The 20,263-nt window shown below is 25.9% G+C and overlaps 1 protein-coding gene across 1 annotated transcript; it reads right to left on the bottom strand.

Moving 5' to 3' along the window:
• Positions 1 to 15,155: 15,155 nt before the first annotated feature.
• Positions 15,156 to 17,284, bottom strand: LOC134830372 (uncharacterized). Its single transcript, XM_063843826.1, has one exon. It carries the CDS (start codon positions 17,200 to 17,202, stop codon positions 15,856 to 15,858), a length of 1,347 nt encoding a protein of 448 aa, XP_063699896.1. The 5' UTR covers positions 17,203 to 17,284; the 3' UTR covers positions 15,156 to 15,855.
• Between the last annotated feature and the right edge of the window lie 2,979 nt (positions 17,285 to 20,263).

The raw sequence follows: 20,263 nt of genomic DNA, 5'->3' as shown, positions 1-20,263 counted from the left end.
TTATTCATTTCATTCATTCAGAAAATGTTTTCAGTGTTAGATGTCATTCATTTATTTATTCATGAGACTGTTTGCTTTCCTTCTCGATGGATGGCTGGATGGCGAGTTGCTGCTGCGAAAGTTATTATGGAAATTTTATTGCTTGTAAATTTCTCGAGTGGCGTGGAGAACGAAAAAAATTGACCGATGACCATTTTCATGGTGACTTGTATTCAAATTCGTTCGATTCAGGTACGCAAAAAAAAAGAAGTGAAGAAAAAAAAAATAAATGACAAAAAAAATATATATTTTATTTATCATTAAAATATCAAATTTTTTATGAGGGTCAAGTTGTGAACGATCCATAAGAATGACAAAAATGCCGTCGTCGTGCGTCGTAAAGGATAAACATAAATATATTTAGGTAAATATAGAAGAAGTTATACATTTTTGCGGTATCCCAAGAGGATCTTCAGTAATTTACGTTTTATATTTATGTAAAATGACAAGCAAACAAGAAAACGAGGCAGGAGTAGGAGAGACGTGTTTATTGTTTGTGTGTGAACAAATATTGCGTTTTGTAGTTGGGAAAAGTCAGTAAAGCGAAAGAGAAATATGGCAAAAGATGGTTTAGGAGTCGAAAAGGGCACTTGAAAGTTCATGGAAAAAGGACTTTTTTTTGTAATTTTGTCATAAATTTGTCTGAAAAATATTTTTGAGGCTTAATCTTTTAGCTTTTTTTTGAACTTGTAAAATCCTTGAAGGTCGTTTAAGAGTTTTTGAATGTTTTTTATACAAAAAAAAAAAATTAAATAATTTAAATTAATTATTAAATTAAATTATTATTAATTATTTAACTTAATTGATTCACAAATTTTAAATTAATTTTATTAAATTAGGTATATTAAATTAAATTTTTATTAATTGAATTCATTAATTTAAATAATTTTTAAATGTTTGTTGAACCAAATTCTTTAAAAATTTAATTTTTTTCGATTATCTTTAGTAAAAAAATTATTATTTTTTTTTTAATTAAAATTTTTAAAAATTATTTTTTATTTTATTTTTTAAATTTACCTATCTCATGAAAAAAAATCCTCAAAAAAATTTTTTTTTTTAATTTTAATATTTTTTTTAATATATTAAAATTCGATATTTATAATTTTAATATTAATAAAATTTAAAAAAAAATATTAATTTTTTTGAAGCAAATTTTGACGTTCAATTACTTCAGAAAATAATAAAAAATAAATATTAAAATTAAAAGAAAAAACATTAATTTCAATCATTCAAAGAGGAAGTAATTGACCATTTATTGAACCTTTGGCAAGGAAATAATTTCCTCAAGTATTAAAATTTACCGAATTTGGTCTTTCACTCAATTTCTCGCATTTCCGGTAGAAATTTTAATTCAATTTCCATCGGCAAATGTTCCTTAAAAACTGTTCTGTAAGCAAAATTCCTCGAACAAAACCGCAGTATTTGTCTTAAGCCCGCATGATGATCTTTTTCAGCAAATTTTGATTGTTTACACCACACAAGCAACCTGAAAACGAAACAAAGTTTAATTCAAATATTATTACAAGAAACTTGACTTTTCCTTTTGTTAGAAAGAAGACATGAGACTCGAAAACTCTCGAGGCAATTAAATAATTTATTTAAACATGTTCAATTGTTCCTGCGAAATCAATAAATAGTCATCTCATCAAGCCTCCCCTCGCATAGATTTTGTTGCTCATTTGCATTTCGAGTGTGTCTTGTGTGTGTTCAAGACAATGCAAAATTATCGACTCACATAATCAATTTAAATCAAGAAGATATTTTAATTGTTATTACAAAGCAAGCCAAACAACTCACTCTGTACAACGACGACGGAGAAATTGTTTTGTTTGATTAAATTTTAATTAAACTTGCATGCAGCCGAACGGGGTCATGTGTCGCTCGTTATTGAATTGTCTCCAAAAATTTCCTCCTTCGGTAAATTAATCGATATTTAAGTTGCCATTGCTTAATTTAACCAAATAATTATTGTCATGGTTGTTTATCTGTTTACGAGAGTTTCAAGGACTTGGCGAAGTAGACCGGAGATAATTGAATTAAAAGTTTAGCAAATAAAGCCAACGGAGGATTAATTAACGGCAACTTTTCAAATTCACGTGCGGCTTTGTGATTTTTTTTTGAGCCACGCGCTTGTTGCGAGTAGCAACAAAAATCAAATTCATCGCAGATCAAAAGAATTTCGTTAACACATGTACTTTTTATGTTTTATAGATCATAATCGTGTCATAACAACCGAACGAGAGATGGAGAGAAGAAATTTCTTTTCGAACATGTCTTTTATGAATTTTGTAACGTAGTCGAACATCAAGCCTATTATAGATTACAGAAACGCTCGTTTGGTAAGGTTTATCGATCCTGAAGTGAAATAATGAAAATTTTTACATACATTAGGTTTTAAATAATTTTTTTTTGTTCATGTTAAAAAAATAATAAAATTAACTTTTTAAATTTAAAGTTGTTTATTTAACATGATATTTTTTTTTTAAATTTTTTATTAAAAAAATAATAAAATTTCAATAAATCTTTTCTATAAGTCATGGAAATTAAATTTTATTTATAATTTCAAATATTATTTTTTAAATTAAAAAATTTTTTTGGGTTTTAAATTAACAATTTTAATAAAAATATTTTTTTTATCCAAAGCTGATATAAATTTAAAAAAATATATAAAAAAATATTAAATTTAATTAAAATATAATAAAAAAAATTAAAATTTTAATTTAAAAAAAATTATTAAATTAAATTAAAAAATTTATTTAATAATTTTTTAAATAAAAATAAAATAATAATAAATATTTTTTTTTTAAATTAAATGAATAAATTTATTTAAACTGTAATTTTTTGAATATTTTTTTAAAATAAAAAAAACTAAAAAATGTTTTAAAAAAAAATTTAAAAAAATTATTTTAATTAAATTTTATAAAGAGATTAATAATTTTTTATCGCAGTTTTAGATTTTATAAATTACAATTTTTATTAAAAAATATCCCTTTCAAAAGAAAATTTTATCTAATTTCAAATCGCAAGGAAAATTCTTGCCATTCGCCTTGTTTTTCTTGCTTAAAATGCATGCTTGATGGACAAAAAATGAATACAAAAAAATTTCGTGTATATTTTTCATAGCATGAACTAAATAAAAAAAGGGGGAGAGAAAAAGATAAAAGCAATTCTTGATTGGATCAATTTCAGTCACACACTCGTTATGTTCTGCTCTTTTACATGGTAATGGAGATGGATGAAGATTTTTTTTTTGTGAATTGAGATGCTGCACTTTTGATGGAATTTTCTGGACAAAAAAAAATTTCTGAGAAAAAATTTGTCACAAAAAACCGAGCGAAAAAGTGTAAATGAATGAATTGGGATGATAGATTCGATTCAATTCAATTTTTATTAATAATAGAGGAGAAAAGTGTCCTTTTACTTTGTCGTCTCTTCGTTTTATTGCCATGTACGTTTCGAGATATTGATACAGGCTTTTTTGTTGTTTTTTCTTTGTTTTATGAGGAAATTTTGAGGGTTGGAAACTGTTTAAAGCAAGTTTTTACTGAAAAAAAAATTTTTTTTCTTACTTTAAAATTTTAAAAAATATTTTAAAATTTTAATTTTTTTTATTTATTTATTTTATTTTAATTTTTATAATTTTCAATTTTAATTAAATATTTAATTTATTTAAAAAAAATATTTTTTAAACAAAAAAATAAAAAATAAAATAAAATAAAAAAAAAAATTAAAAAATTTTTTGAAAAAAAAAATTAAAATTTTACAAAATTTTATTTAAAATTTTTTTAACTAAAAAAAATTTTTTTAAAAAATAAAAATAAAATAAAATAAATAAAAATAAAATTTTTCGAAACATTTACCCTCATTACATCATCACTCCTTGACCGACAACATTTTTTTCTCACACTTTTAAAAAGGTTCTTACCATCAAGAAAAAAGACGTTCGCTACATTTTCGCAACAAAAAATATCGGATATTCTCTCACACAACACACACGAAAATGTAAAACGTGCTTAGAAATTAAATCAAAAAACAACAGAAAATAAGGTTTTTGTTCCAATTCCTCGCGTACATGAACTTGAAAGGCATTTTTATCGTCCATCGTGGCAAAAAAAAACACACGAGTGTAAAAATAAAATCAATAAAATGTTAGCAACTCATCAGAAGTGTTATGCAATCCAAAGAGCGACAACGATCCGGATAAATAATTGTTATTATCTGCAGGTTAGTGCGATTAAGGCAGACAATGCCATTTAATAAAATTTAATTACTTTGCTTTTGTTCCGAGTTTTTTTTTTGCGTCGAGTAATTTCTGTGTGTGTGTTATAATTTTAATTTGCGAAAATAAAATGAACCCATCAACGCGTCAACACTTCATTATAAATTACATTAATTACCATTCAACTTTTCCTCCTGATGTGCCGAGGACAACGACGACGACGAGATGTGCGCATGCAAAAAAATTCAGTTAATTAATTTTTTTTTGTGAATGTTTATCTGAAACGAACTGTTCATAATTTAATTGAATTGTTGCATTGCCATTATTACGTTATAATAGTTAAACAATTAAATTTCAGGGGATTGCATTGGATTTACGAAAATAATTACAAAATTAAAATTCTGATTTTTTTCTGCGTTTGTCTCTTTTAATTGATGAGCAACGGATTGATATGGGATTTTTTTTCCTGATGAGCATCGCGGGAATTGAAATTTTTCTTTTGTCTTAATTTTTTGGATGAAAAAAATTAGAAAGTTGTCGTTTGAAGAATTATTTTAACATATTTTGGTTTGAACCACGTGACCTTTAAATTTAAAATTTTTGTTATAATTTTGAAAATTAAGCTTAAAAATCATTTAAAATAATTATTTAAAGAAAATGAATTGAAAATTATTTAAATTCGACCCAATGCGCATTTTAAAAAATTTTCCTGATGAACATTATAAAAATTTTAACCACGTGACCTTTTCATTTGATTTTTTTCTTTAAATATTAAAATTTTTAATTAAGTTTATTAAAAAAAAATTCTTAAACAAATAATTTTAAATTTACTAAAATTTTGACCCAAAATATATTTTGAAATTTTGAAAAAATAACCCACGTGACATAATTTTTTTAAATAATATTTTATTTCATATATTTTTAAATTTTTTGCCCAATATAAATTTTAAAAAATTTCATTCAATTACAAATTTTGAATTTTGTCCCAAAGCACATTTCAATATTTTTTCGTATTTGAAAAAAAAATAACTACGTGACTTTTGAAAACCACGTGACTTTTGAAAACCACGTGACTTTTGAAAACCACGTGGCATTTTCAAATAATTTTTTTTTTATTTATAGTTTTAAAAAATTTCATTCAAATACAAATTAAAAATTTTGTCCCAATGCATCTTTTAAAATTTTTTAACCACGTGACTAAAAATCACTTATTTCATATTTTTCATTAAAAAAAAATGCTTTGAAAAAAGGACAATTAAGGAACAAAAGAAAATTGAAGAAAAGTGACAAAAAAAAACATTTCGCGCCACAAAAAAATTAAACAAAGCCCCAAAATTACTGATGCATGTTTTTTTATTTCGCACAATTCGTACATCACACACGAAGAGACACCAAAAAAACATACATTTTGCTGTTTATTTCCTGATGTTTCTATTATTTCGCGCGAAACAAAAGAGTCTCACACACGTTCTTTTCGCGCGTCGCAAACAAAAAAAAAGTGTATCTTCATCATTTGCCAGTTAGTAGAACAAAACAGCGGTTGGATAATATCTGTGGTGACAAACATAAATTTAAAACAATGAACAAATCAAAGAGACACAAGCAACGCATTGTAGAGAATTTTTTCTGTGCATTTTTTTTCAGCAACTCAGACTGACATGAACAAAAATGCGTAAAACTTGTAAAAAAAAAGAGAGGAAGAGCAGCGACATGACATTGTGGCGTGTTTCTAATTTTAGCGTCGAGTTAAATAACAACAGCAGCAACTCCGAGAGAAGACACAACTTGGTCGACGACGACGAAACATTAAATGAAAATATATTCCTTTAGGTGCTGTGCTTGCTGCGTTTTTCCTCTTTTTTTTTCGTCGTTGCACATGACGCCGAGTCCGGAGAAAATACGTAATTAGAGTCACAGTTGAGCCATTTGTTAGTTTGGTTTTTTCTCTTCTTGCACATTTTCTTCGTCATCTTGTCTCGTAGTGCCTCGCAGTTCGCCAAAGCGAGGCAAAAGTAGTTTTCACAAGTTTTTGTCGGGCCAGACATCAACGAGCAATGTCAGATTGAGTGTCGTTATATGATGAACAGCACAGAGAGAGACGATAATTTAATAATAATGATGATGATTCCTTGATTGTGGGATTGTGTGAAGCCAACAAAAAGTGAGTTGTCTTTATCGAGAACGACGAATTTTATCGATAAAGTGATTTTTTCTGAAGTTTTTTTTTATCGCAGCGGATGGCAAGTCAATGATTTTTTAAGAGAAAAGAGGCAATCAATAGTTTTTGCGGCGATTGATGCGATAAGGAGAGGCAGATTTATGACTTGAAGGCGGTTGAAAAATTATTTTAGTGAATTTATCGGTTTTTTGTATGAAATCTGCATTAAACAATTTCTAACTTTTTCTTATTTTGGTTTTTTTTATATAATAATTATTAATTTTTTTTTATAAAAATTAACTTTAAATAATTAAGTAAAGCTTTAAAATTATTTTTTGTATGACTTTCAAATTTAATTATAATTTATTTTATTTTTTTTTTTTAATTATTTTTTTTAAATTATTTTTTTTTTAATTATTTTATTTATTAAGCTAAAATTAAATAAATTTAAAATTATTTTTTAAAATATTTTTTAGGTATAAAAATTTTAATTTTTTTTTTTATAAATTTTTTTTTTTCATTTTTAAATTAAAACAAAAATTTTATTATAAAAATTAAAAATTACCTTAAAAATTACCTTAAAGAATATAAAAGATTTTTTGATGTAAAATTTTTATTAAAATTTATAAAAAGTAAAATTATTTTTTATTTAAATTATTAAATTGTTAAAAAAACATAAAATAAAAATTTTGCTTTATACTTTTTATTATTTTTAATTAAATTTTATTGTCGTAATAAGAATTAATATATTTAAAAAAAAGTAATTATTAAAAAAAATTTATTATTTCATTGAAAAAATATAAAAAACCAAGAAACTTATCTATTTATTTTATTTTATTTATTTATTTTATTTTATTTTTATTTTTTTGATTTAAAACTTTTTATTAAAATCAAAAAAAATGCTTTTCGCTTAATTTTTTAACTTATCTTTCACTCCCTCCCGCAAAAAAATCGACTTACCATTAAAATTTTCATTGACAATGAACTTGCTTATCAATAAATTCACTTCAACTTAATCTTTTATGTTCAATTTACCTTCACCTCTTTTTTCATGCCCTTACTTTGATATACATACAAATACAGCGTAACCAAGAGATCGTCATTTCCATTTCCGATAAGAAACACAAAGTAACATGCCCACGAGTGAAATCGACAACAACGAACGAAAAAAAGAGCTGAACAGCGGAGACATGGAAAATCACATAAATTTTTGGTCATAAAATTTATTATGCTCATTTAATGAAAATGGTTTGCTGTGGCTCAGTTAGCAGTCTCGCTCGCTCTCTGTCTCGGCTTTAACCACGCATTTTCGTCAATTTGAAAGAATAGTTTGCTTGTTGTTGTTGTTGTAATGTAAGTAATAATATTATTTTCTCGTTATACGCAATAAACTTTTTTATGGTCACATTTGTATATGGGAACGACGACGCCGCCGCCGCCGACGACGAGTGGAAATGGAAGTAAGTAATCTAATGATAATAATAATAATAGTCATTGGAGCGTCTATTTCCCCTCTGATTCCTTTTAACAATCGTAATGGTTTATTTTATGGATTTGTAAGTTGTTTTTGTCTCTCTTATCCCTCGCATCGTCATTATGTGCCGCAGACCCTTTTACACATATCATTAGTTGTCAGTGTCCTCATGATTTTTGATTAGCTATGCAATAAATAATATTGTTATTAGTTTATTGACTTTTTTTTTCGTGTGTCTTTTGTTTGAAGAGCGAGGAAAGTCCTTGAGGGCGTTTCTTGTCGTCTCGCAAGGGCGGTTATGTGGAAAAAAACTTCTTGAGAAATTTATGAGTATGGAGGAATTGACACTTTCGAGTGTAATTTTGATGAGGAAAATTACCTTTTTGGAAATTTTTATCAAGTTTTGTTAAAAAAGTCATCAAAATTGAGCTACAAAAAACTTTTCTGATAAATTAATGAAATTTCTTTAATTATTCAAAATTCATAACAAAATAATCATGATCTGTTTATTTGTAGATCGTATAAGTTCCTTCATTCACCGACAGAGGGCACAAAAAAATCATTCTATCAAAAACCTTTTTTATGGATATAAAGTTAAATTTATTTTTAATATTTTTCCCTATTTTTTATTGAATTTTTCTAAAAAAATCAAAGATCTAAAAAAAATATTTTTTTCACAAATTTATTTTTAATAAATTAAATGTATTTTATTATTTATTTTATTTTAATTTATTTTTTTTTTTATTTTATTTTTATTTTATTTTATTTTATTTTCATTATATATTTTTACTATTTTTCCGAACTTTTTCGTTTAATTTAAAAAATCTACTTGTTAAAAAATTATAAAAAAAATATTTTTCTAAAACCTCCCATTAATTACATCAAAAAATAATAAAATTAGTTAATTTATTCTGCACCCTCGCAATAATTTTCCGCTTCCTACCATCTCAATGCCTTATCACAGCATTACTAATTACTTTCCCGCCAAAAAGAAAGATTGCTTCATCAACCATTATAATTCATTTATTTGCCTCCGCCATCATCCCTCGTCTACTTTTTTTCTCCTCGCGACGCGACTACGAACACAAAAAAAACTTATCATGATAAATCTTTTTTTGTTTTTGTTTCATCATCATCATCATCATCATAATAATAGGTACCCGAAAAAAAAATCAACATTACTCAAGGCACGTGTTTCTTGCTTCTCGTCTTTTGCGATTGACGACTTGTCGAGAACAAAAATGGAACAATGAACGTCTAAGTAAACAACGAAGCGACCTACAACTTATTATCAATGGAATATAAAAAAAACTACAATGACAACGAGACACACAGAAGTAGAGTAAGAAAGATTATTTTTTTATCATTTCATTTATTTTGAAACAAAAGTAAAATGGACTCAGCTCACAGAGACTAATCTAAAAGCATTTATTTACATTAAATGTGATTCGTTTTGTTTTCTTTATTTTTTTTATCTTTTTCAGAATGAGTAAATGGTGAAGAATGGGCACTGAAGACGTCTCTATTGTTTCGCCTCGTTTCGTGAAAAAATGATTGTAGTTTGGTTATGTTGCATCATTATTTACCACGAAAATTCGACTTCCTTTTTTTCTTGGCTTGAGGGTTAAATTTTACTCTTTTTGTTTTTATTTTGTGAAAAATTGAAGTTTTGCAATAAAATAAATAAATTATGAAAATTTAACAAATTAATTAATTCAATTATTTTAATAATATTAATTATTTAATTTTGAAATATTAAAGAAAATCAAATTTGATTAGATAAATATTTAATTTATTAATTTTAAAAAAAAAATATTAATATTAAAAAAATTTAATTTTTTTTTGTTAAAAAATTATATTTCGCAACGAAAAAAAATAAAATTATAAATTCATTATTTTTGAATTAACAAAAATTTAATTAAATTAAAATATTTTTTTTTACAATTTATAAATAAAAATAATTAATTATTATTTTTTTTTAATTTTAAAAAATTAAGAAATTAAAAAAAAAATTATTCAGATAAATATTAACTTTTAAAATAAAAATTATTTATTTAATTAAATTTTAAAATAATACTATTTAAAAAATTAAAAAAAATATTTAATTATTTTTTTTAATTTTTAAAAATAAAAAAAAATTATTTTGATAAAATTAATTAACTTAAAATATTTTTTTTTTTTGCGAAATATGAATTTTTCACATTTTTAGGTAGAATTGTGTAAATGAATATCAATCATCCAGAGATAGAATAAAAGATAAATTATTTATTTGTTCGAGTCTCTTCTATACTCTTTCAGCAGAAAAGAAAGAAATTCGTGAAGCAAGTAAAAACAAAAAAAAAATACATCAAACAGAATTTCCAATGAAAAGTGTTTTCATTAAAAAAAAAAAGAATAATTCTTATTTCATAATATTAGCTTAGCTTCCTAATGTAATGAGAAAATTTTATAATCCGTTTGATGTTTCGTTGCAGGTCATTTTCCATTGTGGCTACTTTTTTTTTGCGAAAAACGAGTCAACTTAACAAAAAAAAAAAGCTATCAACACGATTGGATGCAAAAAACGAAGCATAAAAGCAGAAAATGAATATTAATGGATTTCGCATTTAAATATTTTTTCTGCTACAATCGTTTTAACACATTTTGTTTCGCCATATCAATCCAATTCCATTTTATTTATTTGGTTCAACTTACAGCTGCTTTTCTACTACACAAACAAACAACTACTAATACTTCTGATTGGATCACTTTCAGCCCATAAACCGGAATATTGATTGAAAGAATAACATGCCCAATCAATATCAAATGAAAATGGATTCGGTTTGATGATGATGATGACGACGTAAAAAATAAAAATTACGCAAATTTAAAAAAAAAATTGTAATCGTATTAAGCGTGAAATCCGGAAAGATTCATCAAATTTTCATGCAAAATACAAAAATGAAAACCGAGAGAAGGACAGCCTACCGAACAATGTGTATTTTATTATTCACTTCATTAAATTTGTAAATCTTTATAATGTGAGTACGTAATAAAATTCTTGCTTAGTCCGTAAACCGAAAATAATAAAAAAAAACTAAACGGATGATGTGAAGTGAGTTGAGTAACTCAAGTGAGCGATAGTGTTCCAATTTTATTTTATTGAATGAACACGGATTTTTTCTTTGAATTTATTGACTTGAGTTCAGTTGAGAGCATTTTGTCGTAAAAATTTAATTAATGACAAAAATTTCAATTTTATTTCCTTTAAATTAAGTATTTGCAAAAAAAATTATACGATAGATGGCGCTTTTTAAATAAATTATCAAAGGGGCTCTAATTTATTATTTTTAATCATTTTGCTACTATAAAATGCCAAAAAATTGAAACTGAAAAAAAAATTTCCTTTGACATAGTTTTGTTTTGAAAACTAAATCAAGAGCAAAAAAACTATGTCAAAAACTGTGTCAAAGCCATTTTTGTCAAATCTTGCTCCAAATGGATAAAAATTTGTCAGAGGGCTCTAATTTATCATTTTTAATAATTTTATAACTCAAAACTGCCAAAAAATTGAAACTGAAAAAAAATTTTTTCTTTGACATAGTTTTGTTTTGAAAACTAAATCAAGAGCAAAAAAACTATGTCAAAAACTGTGTCAAAGCCATTTTTGTCAAATCTTGCTCCAAATGCATAAAAATTTGTCAGAGGGCTCTAATTTATCATTTTTAATAATTTTATAACTCAAAACTGCCAAAAAATTGAAACTGAAAAAAAAATTTCCTTTGACATAGTTTTGTTTTGAAAACTAAATCAAGAGCAAAAAAACTGTGTCAAAAACTGTGTCAAAGCAATTTTTGTCAAATCTTGCTCCAAATGGATAAAAATTTGTCAGAGGGCTCTAATTTATCATTTTTAATCATTTTATTAACTCAAAACTGCCAAAAAATTGAAACTGAAAAAAAAGCAATTTTTTTTCTTTGACATAGTTTTGTGTTAAAAATTTGTCAGAGGGCTCTAAATTTTTAATAATTTTATAACTCAAAACTGCCAAAAAATTGAAACTGAAAAAAAAATTTTCCTTTGACATAGTTTTGTTTTAAAAACTAAATCAAGAGCAAAAAAAACTGTGTCAAAAACTGTGTCAAAGCAATTTTTGTCAAATCTTGCTCCAAATGGATAAAAATTTGTCAGAGGGCTCTAATTTATCATTTTTAATAATTTTATAACTCAAAGCTGCCAAAAAATAGAAACTGAAAAAAAAAATTCGACATAGATGGCGCTGATTTTAATTAAATAAAATTTTTTACTGAACAAATTTTTAATTTCTTCATTTATTTCTCCATCTGAGGGTTGAAATTATACAATAGACGGCGCTTTAAGAATAAAATAACTCATTATTAAATTAACATTTTTACTTTTTAAACAGAAAATTGTTCTCATGAGTTATTTTTAATTATTCAAAAACCTTTCTTTGTTTCAAATCGAATAATGGAATGTACTTTGACTATTGACGAATTTGTAATATCCAAAGCGGTTTAAACTTTAATTGAAGTGAAATTTCTATTCAAGTTCAATTCAATTAAAACAAATTTCGACAGTAATTCAGACAGTAATGGAAAGTTTTAACGGACAGTCAATTCCGAATTAAATTTAAAAAATTATTCAAACCAAAATTTTTGGTAAGTCTAAATTATTGATTGACTCTTGTGGATTTGGTTTTATCAATTTTTTTAATTTTTTTCTCTTCAAAATGAATTTTTACGTATTTTCAAGCATTTTTCGACCTCTTTGATCCCACGCCCTCTCATTTATTTTTTCTTCCATTCAACAATCCTTTTCATTTGGATTCCTCTTTGAGTAGGTGTAAAACAAATACTGTCAAGTGTGTGTGCAAATACTCATCAACGTCGTCATAATAACAACAATTGCTACTATTTCGGTACAATTCTCATCATCAGTTTGTTTGCTCTATTCAAATTACGAGGCGATGTTGCGAAACTCCGAAGAAGAAAGGAGGAATGGCAAGTGGTCTATTGAAATAAATTATGGACAAAATGATTAGAATCTTTTATGAGCATTCATTTATAAATGTATATTCGTTTTTTTTTTCTTGTGAGAGAAACGAGAATTGAATTCATGGAAAAAAGGAAAGATAAATATGAAAAGCTCAAAAAAAAAAGAAATCTATTATGTCGATTTAATGAGATATGGAGGTGACTGGCTCTTATTGTCTTATTTTATTAAGTAAACAAGATAAAACGAAGCACGAGTGTTCCTAATTTATCTTTTTTCCTCTTTTTTGCGCTTTTCGAAAAAGAAATCGAACTGTAAAAAAATTAACAACTTCCGTAATTTTTTTTCAAGCTTTAAATAACGAAAAAAAAATAAATTTTGGATAAATTTTAACAGACAAGACAAGACCAAACTCAATTTTATGTAAATTGAGACTCGATGCAAAATTGATGCAATTTTTCGATGGAGAAATTTAGCTAAGACCAAACTCAATTTTATGTAAATTGAGACTCGATGCAAAATTGATGCAATTTTTCGATGGAGAAATTTAGCTAACGAGCAAGTATCAAATGTCAGTTATGCGGATTTTGAATTATTTCGTTAGGGTAAAGATGTTAAAAATTTCTTGGAAATCGGTTGGCTTAAATTTTTAACGACTTCACGTGAAATTTTCGGTAAAACAACAGATGGCTGAAGCGTTTCATGAGAATTTTTTTAAGTTTTCTTAATGTAAATGGAAATTATTAAAAAATTAATGAAATTTATTTTAGCACATTTTAAACTCAAACGACAACTTGAAGTATATTTTTTAAAAAAATCATAAGATTTCTTTTAAAAAATATTTTTTTAAAAAATTCAAAAAAAAATTAATGAATAAAAATGTTTTTTTTTAAATAAAATTAAAAAATAAAATTTTTAATAAAAAAAAAAAAAATATTTTTTTAAAAAATTAAAAAAAAAATATTTTTTTTTAAAAAATTAATGATATACACATCATTTTTCTAATTAAAAATTCGAAAAAAAAAATTTTTTTTAAATAAAATTTTTAAAAATTATTTTTTAAAAAAATTAAAAAAAAAATTTTTTTTTTAAATTTTTTTCTTTAAAAATTAAAAAAAAAATATTTTTTGAAAAAAAATTCTGAACTCGTCATTTAATCAACACTTTGTTATCTGATGCGAACCAAAACCTTCACACACTTGCCGACAATCACTCCGAACAATCATCAGAAAACTTTTTCACACAAAAGTAGACACGATATGTGACAGATTCCTCCGCCGATAAGGCAAACAAGCAACCCAAATAACGCTGAAATTGAAATCAAACACACACACAATCGGCATGAAAATCGATTTCATATATATTAATTAGGTGTAAAATTGTGTCAAGGGGGAATTTGAAAGCCAGTTGCGAATGAAAATTTTTACAACACCCGAACACAGTTCGTTATACGAAAAAGGGTTGGAAAAGTTTTAATGTATTCGCTATTCGCGCGCTTTACCCATTTCAAAAGAAAATTATAAACTTTTCCATTGAACAACAAGAAAAAAAGAATTTACAAGTGTCGAAAATGGGAACCTAAACAAATAAACCTTCTTCTTCTTCTTTTAAGGCTTCTGGTTTCTTAGAAGGAGCATTTTAAGGTGTTATTGTTATTTTTGACATAAGAAATGTAAGGTAAACAAATATAGACAACAGAAGGTGTCTTTTGAAATTTTTTGTGGATCGAAAGTGACTTAATTTAACACTTTTTAATGATTTTAAAGTTAAAAACATTCGAAAAGAATTTGAAATAAATTTCTAAAAAAAAAATGTTAAAGAAATTTTTGAAGAAAAATTTAAATTCTCAAAATAAATTAAATTTTCAAGCTTAAAAACTATCAAGGACATTACAAAAAAATTTTACGAAAAAAAATTTTTATTTAATTAAAAATTTTGCATGACTCATTTTAATACTAAATATGATAGTTTATAAAAATATATTTTTCAAGATTTTTTGAATCTAATGACTTGAGTTTAGTCAAAGACATTTTGTCGTAAAAAATTTATTTAAAGGTTTTTTTTAAATATGAGAAGAACTTTCTTTAAATTATAAAATATTTGAAAAAAAAATTATACGTTAGATGGCGCTGTTTAATTTACTTAAATAAACCTAGATGGAGCTTTTTAATTAATTTTCATATTTCAAAATTATAATATAGGAACTGGTTACAACTTTGAAGAATAATAGATGGCGCTAAATTTTATTTACTTATAATCTTTAAAATTTCATAGATGGCGCTAACTAAAAATAAAATGAAACTTTTTACTTAAAAAATGTAATAAAATAAAAAAAATGGTTAAATTTTCACAAAATTGAACAAATTTTCAATTTTCTTATTTTTTTTTTTTGCATTTCAGAACCAAAATTATACACAAGATGGCGCTTTTAAATAAAAAATCATTTGTGATCGTTTGAATTTAACAGTAGATTGTTAATTTAACATCCTGACGAGTAAAATTCATATCTTATCAAACCACAGAATGCTTTTTGCCTATTGATTATTGCCAAGAAAACGCTTCACTTGGCTTCCAGTTCAATTTGTGACTCTTTTAATGATGATTTGAAGTGCAACAACTTCGTCTTCTCTCTTCGTCTTTTGAATACGACATGAATTGAATTGATGTCTCTAACAATAATAACAATAATTCATCATGAATTGGTTTCCCTTTCTACTTTGCTTTTACCGAAAACACTTTTGACAAACTGAAAAGACACTTTCACAAAAGGAAACAGAATGAAGTCAAGCAAAGTCTTCTTATTCTGTTACTTTCTCGGTATTTTGTTGTTCGAAGCAAATTGGCACCTGATTCTTTTTTATTTTTTGTTTATTTGTGTAAAATGATATACAAAAGTTGTTGGTCTTCTCGAATGTGAAATATTTATTTGGGTGAAACGATAAGAACTGCCATAAATTTGTGCCGTAATTACATTTATAATCTCGCATCAAATTCACTTTTGAGCACGTACGAGTCAATTGTCTCCCGTAACAGTTCCCTTATCTTCTTCCGATAAAATTCGTTGTTCTCGTAGGCGTTCAAGCAGATTTCCGTGTGTCGATTCAGCATGAAATCCTGAAATTTTTCGCTAGATTCCGTCATTTCGGTCCAAAAATCCATCGGAAGGAAGATGATTTGGTTGAACAAAAGGCTCTCGATTAATCCAGCTAAGCGATAATCCTCGTAGCTTTGGAGAAAATCATCGCGATTCAGGAGATCTTCCGTTACGAAGCCATAAAGAGACAGTTCGGCATCTAATGCTTCGTAATAAATATCGAGAAGTTCCTTTTCATGCTTTTCTCGAAAGTCTTTGGTATTTGAGACAGTTAGTAAAGTCGCAATTTCATACGCTGGAGGCGCATATCGCGAAAACTGAAAGTCAACCAATCTCGAGTCGATCGGTTTGTCATCCTCATACTTGAATAAAATGTTGCTACTCCATAAATCTGCTTGGTTCATGACATTTCGATATTTTTCAGAGGGTTTCACAAGGTCATAGATTCGATTAATTACTTCAGGAAAAGCTTCCAGGGTTTCATTGATATCCCAATCGTCATATCCCGGAAGAACTTTTACGAGTTCAAGGATCGTTTTTGTCATTAAACGAACTCCTTTTTGGCGGTATCCGTTTTCGCCATGATTTTCCGGATATCCGTTCTCATCCAAGAGATGCGGATAGAGCTTCGGGATCTCCGAACGAGTTCGTTCTTCAACTGCTATACTTGCGGCATGCAATCTCGCGAGAGTTTTCAAAGCAATGGCGAGATGTTCAAAATCCAAGACGGAAGACTCCAAGCGACACTTGACAAAATTCTCTGCTTGCAAATTCTGTAGGATTATCACAGTATCTCCTTTTGTGTGGTAACATCGAGGCGACCACGGAGCATGACCCAAACCAACGTCTTGCAATCTCGGAATCAGCTGCTCGTACAATTTCCGTTCCTTTTGATAAATCGACAAATCTTGGGCGTATTTCATGTTAAACTCTTCTTGCGGAAAACATTTGATGAAAAATGAGCAACTTTGTTCCTCGTGACTTCCTTCGCTCGAATCGTCGCCATTGCAATCTTTCATGTCTGTGTAAGTAACTCTTTTTTCGCGAATCTTGACTTTTAGCAGATAATTGGAGGAAAGTAATCCGCCCGGGACTTCAGAGTCCAAACTTTTGATTTCGTATTCGATGACTTGGAATTTGCCGCCTCCTTTGTCGACGTGATGCTTTTTGACAGCTTGTTCGACATCTTTTACCGTTAAATTGAGGGATTCGAGTTCGATGCTCATGATTTTTTTTTTTATTTTTTTGGAAATAATTTAAAGCGCGACTTTCTCGTACAAAAGTTCGTTACAGATTAAAAGTTTATCTGAACAGCTCTCGAAATAAATATCGTAAGAGATAAGATGAGAGAAGAACTAAAATTATCAGACACTGGAGAATGACTTAAATTCAACTTAAAATAGACTACAGATAAGTAATGTTGACATAGAGATCCATTGTTTTCAAGAACAGTAGTCGAAAGTTCATGTAAGAAAAAATAATTTAAGCGCTTTTCAACTGAGTTTCAAATTATTTTTAGTTTTTTTAATTTTTTTATTTATTTTTTTTAATTTAAAAATTTTTTAATTTTTTATTTTTAATTTTTTTATAAATTTAACTAACTAATTTAATTAATTAATAATTAGTTAATTTTTGTTTTATTATTAATTTAAATTATTTTTTTTAATAATTTAATTTTTAATTAAAAAATTAATTGATTTTTAATTTTATTTTATTAATTAATTTTAATATTTTTTTAAATTAATTTTTTTTATTATCAATATTAATATTTCATTAATTAATATTACTTGATAAAATTTTATTTTATGTAATTTTTTTCTTAAATTTTTTTTTATAAATTAATTTTTTAAAATATTTTTTATCCATTAATATTAATTATTTTAATTAATAATATTTTTTTTTTTTTATTTTCATTTTTTTCAATTTTTAAATGAACGAAAAAAACATCGGGAAATGAATTTTGTGTAAAAAATTTGAAATGCTCTTAAAATATTTGTGACTCAGTTATTTGCGTCAAATAGACTCAAAAATGACATCATCCATTTCAAACATTTACAAATTCGTCGAAATTGGCTCCCCTTGAAATTCACTTTCTTTATCTCCATTGTAAAAAGTGATGTACTTAATTTACAACAATCATCGCCTGATTTAATTCTCGAGGACCCCAAATGCTCCCAATAGTGTCAATAAAGTAAATTAAGTACCAACAAATAAAAATAAAATGATTATAGGTAACAAGGGAGAAGATAATAAAATTTTAAATAAGGGTAAAACACACAAAATGCTTCTTTTTTATTAAAAACCTTGAGATAAGCTTCAAATTCCTAAAACACGAAAAAAATGGAAATTAAACTTCTTTTGAATGAAAAGCAAAAAAAATAAAATAAAATGAATGGACAGTAGAAATAAATAAGTAGACATTAATGGTCTTCTTTGCTTCCTGATTAAAATAACATTTATTGCAGAATTTTATGGAGATTTTTTTTTGTACATTTTTTATTATTTTTTCGGCAGGTAAGTAAATTGTACGATTTCCAAGAAGCGAAGGGATGGATGAGTTTTATGCCTAAACCCTTAAAACGTGTTTTTTGTCTTTCACTTTATGGGACTTTCTATTTTACGATTGTTTATCTTTATTTTCATCGTCATGTTAAAAAGGTCGTTAAAGCCTCTCTGTTTTCCATTTTTATTTATTTTCACTTGGATGACCAATGCGGAAAGTGTCTTTTTTGAAAAGTATGAGGTCGAGGTGAAAATTGACGAGCAAAGATCAAATTTGAGGTTAGAAAAGATGCCTCTAACGGTGAGTGAGAGAACTAAAAAGATCTTTAAACAAAAAAATGATTTAATACTAAAATTTTTAAAACTTAGAAATAAAAAAAAGAAAAAAAAAATTAAAAAAATTTTAAGTGACAAAAAAAAAATTAATTTAAAAAAAATATAATTTTTAATATAAAAAAAATTAAATTTTTAATTAAAAAAAAAAAATAAGAAATTTTAATTTAAATAATAAATTAAAAATTTTTAAATAACAATATAATTTGAATTTATTATTTAAATTAAAAATTTTTTAATTTATAAAAAAATGAAAAATTTTAATTTAAAAAAAATTATTAGGTAAAAATTAAAAATTTTAATTAAAAAAAAAAATAAAAAAAAAATTTTATAAAAAAAATTTTTTTAATTTTAAATAAAAAATTTTAATTGAAAAAATAAATTGAAAAATTTTTAATTTACAAAAATTATGAAAAATTTTAATTTTAAAAAAATTATTAAAAATTAAAAAAATTATAAAAATTTTTAATTTTCAAAAAAAAAATTAGAAGTTACTTTTGAGAATCCATTAACGATGAGTTCCTTCTATATGTTTTTTGTTTAAGTTCAACGACATTTTTTATCTATTAAGATCTTCAAGACGCCCTCTGGCGGTTAATGAATGAACTTCAAAGATCTGTAAACAATACAAAAAAGCAAAATAATCGAAGGTAAAACTAAAATTTAAATTATTTCTAACATTTTTTTTTTCAATTAAATTCATTCTCGACACAAAACTAACGAAACATTCAATTGCAAGTTCCGAGAAAAACGGTTGATGGGAAATTAATTACGTCGCCGCGCCGTCATTTGATTCGATAATTGCACTAATTATTGGCTTTTTTCCGTACCGTTATGCGAACCGAGTTCGCCAATTACAGTCATTTCTGTGTCAAATCAACCCGAAAATTTCCTTTCTCGCATCACAACTCGACGCGCTGTCTTGTTTGTTAGCATTCACGCCACTCTAGTTATTCACTCACTCACTGACTGATGACGCTGACGTGAAATACGAAAAAAAAACAGTAGTAATTGATAGATAGCGTGCTATTTGAAAATAATATTTAAATAAATGAAATAAATATGTGTTTGATTGCGACAAACAAAACGTGTTAAACTGAAATGAATAGTTGATGCGCGTTCCGTATACACGAAAAAGTCAGTTCATTACCAATTTTTTGTATACAAAGTCGATTCTTTCTGCATTTCGCAGTAATGACTCTCGTAATGTTGTTTTCGGTGATTACTCGCTCGATAGTTGTCAAAGTTAACATGGAACGTTTTGCAGGAATTTTAATCAAAAAAAAAAAAAAAGTTGTCTTTGTTCGAAATTGTTTCTTTTGAAAAAAAAAGTCGATGAGGAAGCACTTTAATTAAAAACAAGTTTATATTTATTCGCTTAATGTCATCTCTTCGTCTTCATGCTGTTTGAACTGCACTTTTGCAACAACTTTTGGAATTAAAAAATATTTG

This window comes from Culicoides brevitarsis, chromosome 2 (assembly GCF_036172545.1).
Source record: "Culicoides brevitarsis isolate CSIRO-B50_1 chromosome 2, AGI_CSIRO_Cbre_v1, whole genome shotgun sequence".
In the NCBI taxonomy this organism is placed as follows: Eukaryota; Metazoa; Arthropoda; class Insecta; order Diptera; family Ceratopogonidae; genus Culicoides; species Culicoides brevitarsis.
Note: the sequence above shows the minus strand (reverse complement) of the source record. Positions and strands in the feature narration are given on the sequence as shown.

Bases quoted from the DNA above. Each gene is read 5' to 3' on its own strand.
- LOC134830372 (XM_063843826.1), bottom strand. From the start codon at position 17,202: ATGAGCATCGAACTCGAATCCCTCAATTTAACGGTAAAAGATGTCGAA.